Raw genomic sequence first — 14,305 nt, forward strand, 5'->3', positions numbered from 1 at the left:
CTGAGGAGGCACCATCTCCAGCCCCTCTTCCCACCAGCCCCTCTTTTCTGGGCCAGACTCTGGGGTGTGTTCCCCCAGAAGTGCAGTTCACTCCTTTGTCACCAGGGGCCTTTAAAACGGCAGCCGCAGCCACAGCAGCAGAAGTAACGCATCCATTTGCCAGACAACTCACAAACATCTTTTCTAAAAAAGAGTGAGGCAGAAGTTTCCCTCAAGAATGAGGTCAGACACTGCTGTTCTCGGCAAAAATTACTTTTAGAAACATTACTCGTGGGAGGGAAAGGGGGGGCAACTGAAGTACCCTTTCTTTAAGGATTAGGGGCTACGACAGGAAAAGGAAAAATGCGTTATGCTTCTTTGTGATTTTTTTTTAAAACTTGATTTTACATTGAGGAAAAATGAAAGAAGTTTGCACATGCCTTCAAATCTACAATCCGAGGCCATATGCGGGGCCCAACACACCAACCGACATAGCAGTACCCCACCAGGGTGAACTGACGGCACTAACTTCATCTCACAGAGGAGGAAGCAGGGTGGTTAGGCAACATGTCCCAGTCACACAGCTTCTAAGAGATGGGTCAATCCAAACCCAGGTTCTGTTCCACACGAAGCCTCCAGCCTCTTTCCACTCTGCAGCCAGCAACCATAGGAAATTCAGACGAGAGGGAGAGAGAAGCTCCCCCAGGGCCCCCTCCCCCAAACAGCCCCTGTTGGCATGTGGGGGTCTCTCCTTCCCCCTGGTTCCCCCCCCTCTCGCTCCCTGCTGTCACTGCACAGCCATCCAGGCACGGAAACAGTTAAGTTACCCTCGGAGCATAAATCAAAAGTTCAAGGCTGCAACATACCACAATGATTCCTTCTTTACATATGACAAGAACCAGAGAGGGGCTGAAATCCCAAGCATCCTGCGCGGGGTCTCCCCGGCCCGCACAGGTTATGCCGCCAGGGTCAGGGCCGAGGACCTTTAGCGGCAACGTTCATTTCCTGAACAGGACAAGTTCTCCGGACCATAAAGCTAATAAGAACTTCCTCGCACGGCGAGCTCCGGCTGACAGGGCCACTTGTCACTGGCCACGCAGGAGGAGAGCGCTGGTTCCCATTAGTGGGTTATGATGCCAGGTGCTACTAATAAGGTACATCGGCAAGAAACAAGAGCCTGCTAAGTTGTCGCTCCAACTCTGGAAGCAATCAGGCCAGGGCTCGGGGGTTGGGGAGGGGCCTTCTTTAAAGAAATGGGTGGTGGGGAGTGGGGCTTAGTCCTATAGACCCCTGAAGCACCTAACCTGCCCAATGGCTTAAATAAATAAATTCCCCACAATCCCTCCACATTTCCCCCAGCTCCCATAAAAGACTCCCCCAGATTAACACTAATAATATTTCCCCCCACACTCCAGGCCTGATGGATCACCCTGAGGGCCATTACGCTCGGCCACATCTGCTTCTCACTACGGCAAGGAGAGCGTGCCAACAGCCCTAATGGCATTAAGATCACAACGCTCAGCTAATCCACTTAGAGAGCGAGGTGGGCGAGGGTGGCAGGGGGCTGCGGGGCTCCCTTGTCAGGCTGGGGTCACAAGGGAAGCGGGAGGCAGGGAGGCAGCCTCACATTTGAGTCCCCGCTGTGAGCTCCCAGTTACAAGTGATCTCTTTAATATGTTTGAGAAAGCCATCAAGAGGCAGGGGTAACCTCACTTCACAGAGGGTGTGATGGCTCGGAGCTGTCACTTCCCCAAATTCACACTGTGGCACCAGCATTCAAGCCCAAGTCTATCAGAGATGATGGTGTGATGGCGTGCTCCTCTTCTTTTAGCATGCCCCGGGGGCAGGTGGTTTCTGTCCACATCTGTGTATCTTTACTTCTTATTTCTGGGGGCTCTAAATGGACCTAAAGATGGGACAACTTGAAAACAAACATTTCAAGTGGCCCAGAATTTTTCCTCTTCATCAAACTGCCTGTGATTGAGTGTTCTGGTAATGTCCTCAGTAATACCTTACTGTTTCAGGAAGTTCTTTCTCTTGCCTAACTTGCATCTTTCCTACTGCAACACTGAATACAATCTGTTCACACTGAAGAAAATCAGGTCTGAGGACAGAGTGCAAAGGGAACTGGGGATTCAGAATGAAGCAGGTTTTTCTGAGTCTTTAGCCAAAGTTTCCATGCTGACAATAAAGTACCGGATCCCCTCCTCGCAGCTGCAGCGATAAGCCCCACGTAGGCAAAACCCAGCCATAGTTTTTCCAGACTGAGCCAGCATAATAAGGACAGCGGGGCTTTTAAGGGGAAACAGTAGAAAGGGGAATTTCTGATTATGCTGGCACGAAATTAACAGCATGGGATTTTTATTTTTGTAAATGGGTTTCTTTTTCTCTCCCTTTTTCTGTTTCTCACGTCAGCATAAAAGCCTTCTATCCCTAGAAATTGGTCTCTGTGTTAGTAAGAGATGACACAGTACTCACTCCTAGGACCTATGTGGCCTGGGCCCCCAATGACCTAAACTTTTTGCTGCAAGCAGCATCCTCACCAAACCCAGGAGGCCAGTCCTGGTCACCCAGCTGCAAGGAACATGGAGCCAGAACACTTGGACACCAATCTGGCACTTTCCCTTCTTTACCATGGACTCTGACCTCTCTGGCTTTGCTTGGCCCATCAGGGATGTAAAACTTACACTCCCCCTTACAGAGCAGCTAGAGGGCTGAAGGAGACTCTGAATGGGAACGCATAGAGCCCTGTAGGTGAAGCACTGGAAACGGAGCTGCGGATCCCACTCTAAAGTGTCCCAAGGGAAGGAGCTCTAGACCACCCAGCACCACACCCAACCCCAGACCCCCCTCAGTAAGGTGGTATCTGAGGCCCTCCCTCTTCTGTCACAGTGATTTGCATGCCTGGCCACGTGCATGGACAACAGGACACTGCATGGGTGAGCTGCATTTGGACCTGACCGTGCTGGAGCACTGCCCAGCTAAATTTAAACGAGTACTGGATGACTCACCAGGCCTCAGGTCAATGGGACAAAGAGTACCCTGGCCACCACAGTACAAGAGATCCACTTCCCAGGGAAGGTGCAGGTGCGCGCTGTCTCTGTCCCAAACATGCAGTGCCCGAGGCAGCAGTTTAATAGCACTGGACGGACTGGCACCCTATGCAGAAGAACAGCCTCCGGGGAAGGAAGGGTCTGGAGCAACATGAACCCATCTTTTGGCCTGAACTTCTAGCACGACCCACTTCATAGCAGCCATGGGAATACAACAGCCATGGAGCACACACACCACTCCATGCCCGAGACAAATATTTACTGATTGATCCTCATGACAACCCCATGAGTAGGTTCTGTCATTATCTCCATTCTACAAATGAGCAAACAGGCACAGAGAGCTTAAGTAACATAACTACAGTCCCCACAGTTGGTAAGTAGTGAACTCAGGATTCTGACCCAGACAATCAGAATGCACAACACCATGTTTGTATAAAACATGAATTTGGAGGTACAAGGGCAACGCGTGACAATTTTTTTTCTTTCTATCAAAATAACTGCCAAAGAGTCAGTCCTTTCACCTAATACAGCCGGAACAGAACCTGAGAAAACCTTCAGTTATCATGGAAAATTCAAGAACTCGACAAAGGCACACCTGTATTCATTTAGCAAGGCTCTTAAGTCTTATTCTTGGGCTTTCAGTTGAACTTGTTTTAAAGTCATTAATAAAAAAAAAAAAAATTAAAGTAGTTGGAAATGTGTTTCCCCTGAATTAGCAAGAAATCAAAGAGCTCCAAATGGAATTTGATTTTAACAGTTTAGGATAATGACATTTTAAAGATTCATAATAGTTTTCCTAGAACACATAGGAGGAAAAGTGTTGCTAAACTCCAGCTCCCCCATCCCCCGCCACCCCAGCAATTAGCGGCTCCATTCAATAGTGACAGCAAATTATAAGGGGACTTCTCACTGAGATGAAAGAGTAGGCAACTTTCCTCTATTGGAGATGAAATAAAAGAAATCATCTTCAAAAGTTCCAAGAGTTCAGTCTAGATTCCAGATGGCTCAGTAACCCTAAGCAGGTTAAAGTATTCAAAAATGAAGTTGAGCAGACAGAATAAAATCAAACTGACCCCCATCTTGGCTGGGCTAACCAGTCAATCCAGACACCAAAACCAAGCAGAATGCAATTAACCAAAAGGGATTCATGCAGGTGTAAGTGGGTAGGTACATGAGAGGTTAAAAAAATAAATAAATAAAGAGCTCATCCAAGCACCTAGGTTTCACAAAGGAAGAAAACAAAGCTCAGGGTGGAAGAGGAATTGACCACCGTGATAAAACTGAAAAAAATGCTGAGCTGAGTCTAGAGCCCTGGCCTCCACCACAGCTGGGCACCCCACTACGGGACCTCTGCCATCTTATGAGCCTCACAACCAAAGAGCTCTCCAAAAGACCAGGTTCCAGGAGCCCAGGAAGCTACAAACTTAAGTCATTCATCACCCCCCAAAAGGATACTTCCTGGAAACATAAATGGATTCAAAAACGATTTGGGCAAATCTGTGAATGACAGAGCATCCATAAATAGCTACTAAGAGAAGCTTATATACACCTGACCTTTAGAATTGACGTCAAGGAAGATGGCTGCAAGCTCCAATGGTGGTATCTTAGGGATGGTGTTGGCAACCAAAGATTAGGTCAGATGGATCTGACCCAGAATAGCACTGTCCATGTTCTTATATGGTCTGCAGTAGAGTGTCCAGGACTGTGAACTAGGAGGCAAGCAGAGTGCCCAGCTCTATCCATTTATAGTTGTGTGACCATGGGCAAGTCACTTGCTTGCTCCAAATCTCATTTTCCCTATCTATAAATTCGAGCCCCAAACGGTCCATCATCCCTTATCCAAAACCCTTATCCATCCCTTATCCAAAACCAGATTTGTTCAGATTTTAGAAAGGCATTCTGGTGCCTCTGTGTTTAACAGCTCCAGGAGAGTCTAGGGCAGCACTCTGTAATCAAACACATTAATATTTTTGCAGCAAAACATATGAATATTCAAAATAAGCAGGATAAATATAGCCTCACATCAGTTCTGATCAGGTTTTGCTACTAAATGAGTTTGCTGCAAACTTACACAAAACCTTTTAGCTTTCACAGCTTTTCAGACTTCATAATCACAGAACTGAGATTAAGGCCCTATACCCGCCTTAGGGCAGGCTGTGAGGTTAGGAGAGATAAAGTCATTAAAGGTGCTTTGCAAAGAACAAAGTGCTACCACGATAAGGGCATTATTAATATTGTTGCTGTTGCTATCATTATTCCACAGCATTGCTTGCTCCAAACAGAATTTGGGATGACATCAGAGGTTCCTGGCAGAACCATGAAAGGGAACCAAAAGTTGGGCTCTGTGATGCACACCTGTAATCCCAGCAACTCTGGAGGATGAGGCAGGTGGATTGCATGTTGGAGGCCAGCCTCAGCAACTTAGCTAGACTCTAAGCAACTTTGTGAAACATAATCTCGAAATTTAAAAATTAAAAGGAAGGGCATGTAGTTCAGTGGTAAAATGCCCGTGGGTTCAATCCCCAGTACAAAAAAAAAAAGGAGGGGTGTGGGCTGGGGTCGAAGCTCAGTAGTGGAGTGCTTGCCTAGCATGTGTGAAGCACAGGGTTCCATTCTCAGCACCACATAGAAATAAATAAAAATCAAAATGGTACAACCTTTAAAGGGTGGGGGCAAGAGTTCTGAGTTACTGCTAACCTCCCAAATGTGGCCTAAACCAAGGTCAATGGTGATTGGCCCTACACATGAGTCCACCACTGAAAACAGAGCATCTGGCCATCTGAAAGAGACTAAGGCTGGGGGCAGGCAGAACTCTTGACATCTCAGGCACATGACTCGAGCACCCTTGGCCAGCCCCAAGAAGCCTGTGAGAAGGGCTGACACGTGGTCCAGGGAGCTGGCTGAGCCCATTTCTGTGGTTCCTGAGCATTCCCACAAGAACTAGGCAAGGGTTCCTGCTCCGCCTGTGCAGGATGCACCCTGTTGCTCATCTGAGGGCTTGTCTCTGTAAGAGCCAAAGGCTCCGGTAAAGATCCAGACCCCATTGATTCTGAAGCATTAGATCTAGAAACCCATTAAATCCATGGTGTATGCTATGAGCCTAGGGCAACTGAGGGCCACAAATGAGGACTGTATTCTCACCTAAGTCAACTGTGCTGTTCCCTGTGATCTTAGCCCTCGTGTGCATAATGCTAAGAACAAGAGTGCACCTGGGCCCAGTTGTGCTGGGCCTTAGACCGTAGCCACACAAGCCCACATGCAGAACTGCTCCATTCTCACTTTCAAAGTGAGAACAAGAAAAGAAACCGAGCCTAAAGGGGGAAAGTCCTGTCTTGCAGAAAACTGATATGGCCCTTCCTCCTGCAGGCACTATCCGCTGTAATGTGGGCCCACTGGGGTAGATTCAGGGGTCCAGAGCATCTCCTTCACCTGTCTGGAGAATGGTGTAGATCCATCAGATCTTCTGTCTGGCTTCCTTCTGGTTCCATTAAGTTAGTAAGCCCCAAGTGGTCCTCAGTTCTTCCCATCCATCTGTGACTACACTGGACACTGCTTTTACATCTTGCCATCAACCTCCATGATACATAACTTCGCTAAGTTTCATTCCACCCATCTGTCCAGTCAATAGGTCCCCTCTCACTCCACACCAGTTTGTGGTCAAGCAAGGGACCCCAATCCCACTTCCTGCCTAATTCCCAGCACTCTGCCCTTTCTCCCTCTGCAAAGTAAGCATAACTGCTGGGTACCAACACTATTGGCTTAAAATAAAATAAACCCTGGAGCCTGTCATCTTTGTTATATTTCCAGCCAATTCCACAGTTTCGTTGGCATCAAAATCACCCACTGATTTTTTTTTTCTTGCCTTTTTGTTTGTACTGGTAGCGTTGATGACTTTTTTTCTCATTAGAACATTTTTCATCCTGCTGATAGGTTGTGGGGAGTGGCTAAGGCAGAGAAGAGTAGGAAACAAGGAAGTAGCACATTAATCCTGGCACTTTGCAGGTGAGGGAGAGAAAACAGCCTCCCACAAAGTGCATCTATGGGGGACTTTGACTTCAAAGTCAAGTCTCCCCACCTGCATTTCTTCAGACCCCCAGACCTTTCCATCCACGGTGCTGCCCCAGGTCCAGCTTCTCAGGCTGCAGGGGCTGACTTTCCATCCTCAGTCAAAAGCACCTTCTTCCTGTCAGCAGTCCTCAGCATGATGCCCAGGATTCCAGGATGGTGCCTCACCATAGCAAGCTCATGAGGACAGGGACATCTGTGTGCCACCACACAGATGACACAGCCCAGTACAAGGTGGTGCTGCAGATACTACACACTAGAACTGAGCCCATGAGGATGGTGCAGAGGCAAGGCCAAAATAAGATGGGGGGCCAGGTGTGGCGGTACACACCTGTACTCCCAGTGGCTCAGGAAGCTGAGGCAGAAGGATTGTGAGTTCAAAGCCAGCCTCAGCAAAAACAAGGTGCTAAGCAACTCAGTGAGACTCTGTCACTAAATAAAATACAAAAAAATAAGGCTGGGGATATGGCTCAGTGGTCGAGTACCCGAGTTCAATCCCTAGTACCCAAAAATAAATAAATCAGATGGGAGACAGAGGGTCAGTTCTTCACCTTCATATCAACTACAGTTACAACTCTAGTGATTTCTGGGTTTTACTTCATTAATTCAGCACCAACTCTGAAGACCATCTGCATTTTAAAAAGTGAGTAAAGCAAAGTTCAGAAAATTTAAATAACTCTCTCCACTAGACACAGAGGATTACACCACCCAGGCTCTTTGGAAGATAACATGGCGGAGGGTCCCACTGAAGGGAAACCTGCAACTCGCACAGAGAGTGAGTGATGTCCTCTATGGCCCTCTTGGGTAGAAAAAAACAACCTGGACTTGATGAGAACCAGGAAAAAGTTACTTTCCACCATGCCCCATTTCTCATAGCACATAGCTGAAATAATTCACATCCGGAGATGATAGACCTATCTGGTCAAGTTTGGGGAGGGGGTTTCCTCTTTAGGAAAGTTTGAGCAAAAACAAATATGACCTCAGTCTATTTCTGAGAGGCATAAGCATCAAGAAGACAGACACACATTCGCGGCAGTTATTTTTCGCACCCACCGGAAAAATATCGGCTACTTTTAGCTCAGTGACAACTTTCCACAAGGTAAGTCTCAGAGCTGCCAATCAGGCATCATGGGAGCGTGCTGCGGCTAGGGTGATTAGATCGCTTCCAGATGCCTCCGTCCACCCCCTCACATCCCCCACACCTAAACCAGCACACAGATATGGGGGTGAGGGAAAGTGGGGGCCAAAGCAGAAAACCCACCCAAGATCACCCAACAGCAGGCCAAAGGGAACGTTATTACTGACAGCTGGATGTGTGGACACCATTCATCGGGCTCAGAGACAAGAAGGCAAAATGACAGGCCTACATTTTATGACAGAAACAGGAAAAAAAAAAAAAAAACTTGCTACTTATTCCCTCTGTCATTTACTCCACTTCTGAAGAGCAATTGTCAGGACCCTCCGTTCTGTAGCCTTGGTCCTCTTCCAGCCCAGACGACTCCAAAAGGCAGCAAAGTAGGAGGAGATTAAAACCTGAATTTGAATCCAGCTCTGCCTCTTACTAGCTATGTGACCCTGGAAAAGGGACTTTTTTCCTGAGTCTTAGCAACTTCCTATGTAAAAAAATTTTACCTACCTCAAGGGGCTATTGTAACAAAAATGAAATTTCAGGTAAAGGAGGTGACACTGAACAAGCATGTCATGAACTCGAAGAAAGGTTGTTTCACAGACAAGCAAAGGGCAGCCAGAGGAAGCCCATAATAGATCAGAGTAGCATTTAGTTCAATGTGAGCAAGGGTGAGGCCACAGGCTGCAAGACCAAGACTCTTATTCCCATCCTTTCCCCCGAATGTGTTCACAAGAACAGAGAATGAGCAAGGGATGGGAGTATCGAGGGGACTGTTTACCAGGAAAGCCATTTAGAAACCAAGACTGTTCCTATTGCCAGATTTGGGTCATGAGAGACCCTCAGAAACCCACTTCTTCCTCTCTTTCCTTCCACTTTATCAGTTACTCCAGGGAAATAAGTAAAGGCCAAGCAGCAGAGATGAAACAGAAACCCCAAAGCAAAAAGAGGGAAGAGTCTGGAAAAAAAACATTTTCCCTCACCACCATCTGAAATATCCACCCCCCAGGACACTGAAGGAGGTATTCTTTGGCAAGGAAGAGAGGGGAGCCAGTCCCCCAGGCTTGGGAACAGCCAGGATAAGAAGGGAGGGTGTCAGGGTCAGAAGTCCAGCTGCAGGTGCAGGACAGGGGCAGGGCCTACCTGTGCTGCTCCACAGCTTCGTTGTCTGGAAGCTCTACCCCACACACGCTGCACTGCTCCCCGAGGGGCCGGCTCTCTGACTTCATGCCCACAGCCAGCTCACCCAGCTTGCTGAACAGCTCCCTCTGGATGAAACCCTGGGGCAGCAGGCCCCCATAGGTGCTGAAGTCCATGGAGACGGCCAGGGCCGGCTGCACGTGGAGGCCAGAGGTCACCGAAGACGGCATGCTCAACACAGCATCAGCCTTGTGGTTGGGCAACACAGAGTAGATGCCCAGGTGTTTCTCTGCAGCAGGTGCTGGGGGTTCCTGTCGTCCAGGGGGGATCTGACCAGCCTCAGCAGGAGGTGGCAGCTGCTCAGCACTCTCCTCTCGCCCATAGTGCAGTTCCCTAGCACTGGTAATGACGCTGCTTCTAGTGGGTGTCCCAGGCCCCTCTTTGCCTCTTTCCTCAACTTTGTCCCCCATCCCTCCTGAGATGCTGGACTCAGCTGCCCCAGGGCTTTCCTGGCCAGGTACCTCATCCACCTGCATCATCTCTGTCTTTACTTCAGCCACCCCAGGGTGCCGCCCGCCCCCAGCCAGCATCGATTCCTCAGGCCCTGCAGGTTGCTGAAGAGTCCCCTGCAGGAGAGACTGTCCTATGGTCATCAAACTATCCACTGCAGCTTTGGTGGGACTCATAGCTGAAAGACCAAATGAGGTGGAGACCGAAGGGCTCTGGTCCACCATGGGCCCAGGGAGGCTCTGTCCAGCCACACTGGCATACCCACTCTCCTCGCTGGAATGCTTCGAGATGAAGATGTTCTTGAGGTACCGAGCCTTGCGGTCCTCTTCTTCCTCGGCCCCGCCGTCAGCCATGGTGGCCTCTGTGTCATTGTCATCTGAGGCCTGGATGGTCTCCAGGATCTTCAGGCACTGCTCCTCCAGGTATTCGATCTCCAGGATCTCAGCTGCATACAACAGATCATCCAGGTCCTCTGCCTTGGCCTGCAGCGTGGCCGTGTACGCATACTCCAGAATCTGCTGGAAGGTCTTTGGGGAGAGGAAATCCAGAGTATAGTGCTGGCTGTTGCGGTGGAAGAGGATCTCAAACATCTTGCTTGTGCAAGCCAGCACTGTCCGGTGGGCATGGAACTCCTGGCTGTCCACCATGATGACCACATCGCACAAAGTCCCAGCCAGTCGCATCTGGTTGGCCTTGCATAGCAGCCCCGTGGGGTGGCTGGGGTTCTGCAGCTGGATCATACCCATCTTTGTCAGATCCATGGTGCTCCCCTCGGTTCAGGCATGAGGCTCTCTTTCCTTCTGTGCTCTGCGTGGTGGGGCAGGATGGGCTTCCTGGGCCAATGGAGAGGGCTGGAGAACAAGAGAAGAGACAAAAGAGATGAGAGAATCAACAGCTGATTTGTAAGTGTCCCTAAGAGTAAGAACTCAAACACTACAATGTGCCCCCATCCTGCCAAGCTCCCAGCAAATCTTAGAGATTTAATGGAAGGAGCTTCCTAGAAATCTACAAATCTGCCTTGAAATCTCAGAGATGATGAGAGTAAAGAGAAGGTTCTGCCACAGCATATGCCTAATTTGCTGCTCCATGACATCATTAGGTGAAATAAAATGAAAATGATAGTAAGTCCTGAACATTCTTCAAGTCTAAGAGTAGGAATTTCCCATGCAAAGCCAACATTCATAAGGAGATGCCCAAGCAAGCACCTGTTTAAAATTAACAAGACTTTAATCCCTTCCTTTAGTCAACTTAAATACTCAACTTCACTCTCAACCCCCTGTACAGCAAAGTTCACCATCAAAACAAAGTTTTTCAAACTTCATCTCACTGAAAATTCAAATCCAGGTGGGGCCAGCAGACTGCAATTGTGGCCCACAGAAATCTATGGGCAATGAGCTCTCCTCCCCAAGCCTATTCTCTCTCCATCATCAGGGCCTTCCTAAGCCCCTGTCCTTCCACTCTAATCAGGGGGGGCAAAGACTAACATGCCCTGACCCCTTCATTAGGCAGTAACAGGAGCATATATATGTTAATTAGGGTCATATATATATGTTTTATATATATATATATAGTTAACATATATTTATGTTAACATATATATAGTTTTATATTATATATATATATATATATATATATATATATATATATATATATATGTTAAATAGGGTCACTCCTATCCACAGGTGCCTCAAAGCCATCATATATGTAATCCAAAATCTGGCATATGTGTCTGTAGCAGCCAGAGGGAGAGTGTTAATACACCTGCACACAGTTACATGAGATGCTGTACTTACTCTCCTGCCCCCAAGTGCCTGCTGGACAGAAAGATCTAAAATGTGAAGGAGGCGGGGTGATGAAGGCAATGTGAGATGGTAGGAAATATGCTCCCCTACAGTCAGGAATGCTAATGCTGAGCTGGGAATGAACTCCAGTGAGTCCCACAGACTCCCAGGAAGCGGCAATTCTGTGACCAGAAGCAACAATTGATGCTGGACATGGTTCAGAGGGCACTGGAAATGATACTGGCCAACAACATCTAGGTGCAAGTTACAACCAGTATTGGGAAGACGAGGCTGGGAAACAAAGATCTCTCCCAGAGCCTGTCCTGGATCATAAAAAGAGCTCCAGAACTCTGAACCCCCTCTAGGGTGTGATAAGCCACCCAGGCCAGGTCTCTCCTAGCATCTGCCTGGCTAAGGACAATATCCAAGTCACTGGCCTGGGAGCAGGGTGAACAAACCAAGTACTCTTCACACTGCTTGCCTTCACACTAGAAAGAGGAGCCGCAAAGTTCAACCAGAAAGGGTTAACCAGACGGCTGGTCCAGACCCTTGCTGCCCACTCCAGGGTTGGGACCGAGGCTGTCAAGGGTGGGACCACCATTCATCCACGCCTTGCCACTCTGCCTTCTAGCAGACATCAGAGAACTAGGGAGAAGCCAAAAGGATAGAGGGTTGGCTACCTGAATTCCTTCTTCAAAACGAACCTTTGAGGTCTGAAGGAAAATCAGGGTGCTACGGCAGCCGTCTCCCCAACCCGCCGCTCGGCGCCCGCGATCCGGCCAGCGCTGGCTGCAGCATTCAGCCGGGCAGTGCGGGGGAGTGGGGGGGAGCCGGGGCTAACCCACTGGGGCTCTCAGGATCGATCGCACTCTCACACACCTCCAGTTCCCAGCGACCCCAATCGAGACTTTCAGACGACTTCGGCAAACTTGGGGAAGCAACTTTTCCCCAGGACTCAGACGCCTGAAAGGGAAACGAACTAAGACCGAAGGAAATCGAAAGAAACTGGGCAAAAAGCGAGAGTCGAGGCGGGCTGGACGCTGCTGAGAGGGCGGCGAGGCGGAGGACGCGGCGCCGCGGCAAGGGGCAGCACAAAAGCCCAGAAGCGAGTTGTGGGGGGAAAAGTGAGAAGAGCGGCGGGCCCTCGCTCTCCCATCCAGGACCATGACCCCCGGGAAGCGAACAGCAGCGTCCCCGGCCTCTGGCGGCCGCGTCAGCTGCCGGCGCGCGAGGCCGAGGAGCTGAGTACAGGGGAGCAGGCGAGCAAGTCGGTGCGGAGCGCATCTGTGCGTTTCAGTGAGTCCGCAGCCCGGCAGGATGGTGCGCATTTCAAACGCGTGCGGGAGTGTGCAAGGGGCTGTGCGAGCGAGCCTCAGGCGCGCCAGGGTGGGAAAGGCATCCCGGAACGCATCAGGTGCAGAGCCTCGGCACCCACAGTGCGCTGCCGGGAGCGCACGGCGAGCTCCGGCGCTACGGCTAGTCCCTCCGAGAGCCGAGGAGGGCCCGCAGCGCTGGTGAGTCTATGGAGCTTTCCCCCCACACCCCCCCGCAAAAGGGGATCAAGTCCAATTAAGAAAAAAGAGCCCACCACGTTTTTGCTTTTTTCCAAAGAGAAAGAAAACCCAGGCGAGTCCCGGTCCTGCTCCCCTCCGCCTCCAAATCCACTCGTCAGCTCCTCTGATTCTAGCTTCCCAGCCGGCCAGCGAATAAACACACAAATAAATAAACCACAATCCTATCTCACGCCCGTGCACTGGTCCGCATACATATGAGCACCCACCAGCTCTCGGTTCCTCCGCCGGCCCTTGGCTGTACAAAGCCTTCCTATCCCCGACTCTGCGCTCACACCCTCAGCTCCAGCAGACCACTCTGCCCCCCACCTCTCACCCGAACTGTGCCCTGGAGAGGAAGGATTGGGGAGGCAGCTGCTCTCACGCTGACAGCCGGGGCTCCCCCTTCTAGCTGACCCCAACAGGCGGCGGCGACGGCTGCAGCAGCAGGAAGGAAACACGCACAAGCCCAGGAGCCGAGTGGCCGAAGCGAGCGCGCCCCCCCAGACCTCTCCAGCCCCAGGGCGTCCGGACGCGAGGTGCTCGCTGGGCGGTGCGCCCCTCCCCGGCCCCCCACTCACCGTTGCCGAGCCGGGTGCTGTGGGATGGGTGTGCGAGCCTGCTGGGGGGTGTGTGCTTATGTCGGGGAGGGGTGTTGCTGGAGAACTGTTGCTTTCGGTATCACGGCGGCAGTGGCGGCGTCGCCCGGCAGTTCGCAGTACCCGCTCTCATCGCCCTCAACTCCTCTCTGCCGCGAGGTTAGCAAATCACCACCGGCTGCGGCGCCTCCGCCGCGTCCCACGTCAACGCTGAGCCCCCTCCTCTGCGAGGCCCCGGCGCCTCTCCATCTTTAGTGCTGGCGGCCGAGCCCGGCTCCCTGCCCACAGCTGCCCCCCTTCCCTCCCCCCTCCCGCGCTGTCCCCGGGCTCAGCCCGCCCACCCCACCCCCCCGTACTGGCCGAGCCCGTGCGCGCTCCCCGCCCCACCCCTCCTTTCCCCTCCCTTCCCCGCGCTCAGCGCTCCGGGCTTCGCCTGACATCTAGCTGCTGCTGGGGCGCCAGCGGCCGCTCACCCGCCAAGCTGAGAGGACCGAGACGCTAG

The 14,305-nt window shown here is 50.8% G+C and overlaps 1 protein-coding gene across 4 annotated transcripts in view; it reads right to left on the reverse strand.

The window, feature by feature from the left end:
- The window catches only part of Zbtb16 (zinc finger and BTB domain containing 16), a 178,790-nt gene extending 164,712 nt beyond the window's left edge, over positions 1-14,078 (reverse strand). The window contains exons 1-2 of one of the 4 annotated variants that reach the window (XM_076846389.2): positions 13,786-14,078; positions 9,367-10,724 (exon numbers count right to left, since the gene is read on the reverse strand). In XM_076846389.2, the coding sequence (XP_076702504.1) occupies positions 9,367-10,634 (1,268 nt within the window). In that variant the 5' untranslated portion in view covers positions 10,635-10,724; positions 13,786-14,078. The other 3 variants (XM_076846390.2, XM_076846391.2, XM_076846392.2) reach the window with 3 other exon arrangements.
- Positions 14,079-14,305: the final 227 nt, after the last annotated feature.

This window comes from Callospermophilus lateralis, chromosome 2, assembly GCF_048772815.1.
Source record: "Callospermophilus lateralis isolate mCalLat2 chromosome 2, mCalLat2.hap1, whole genome shotgun sequence".
NCBI classification, from domain to species: domain Eukaryota; kingdom Metazoa; phylum Chordata; class Mammalia; order Rodentia; family Sciuridae; genus Callospermophilus; species Callospermophilus lateralis.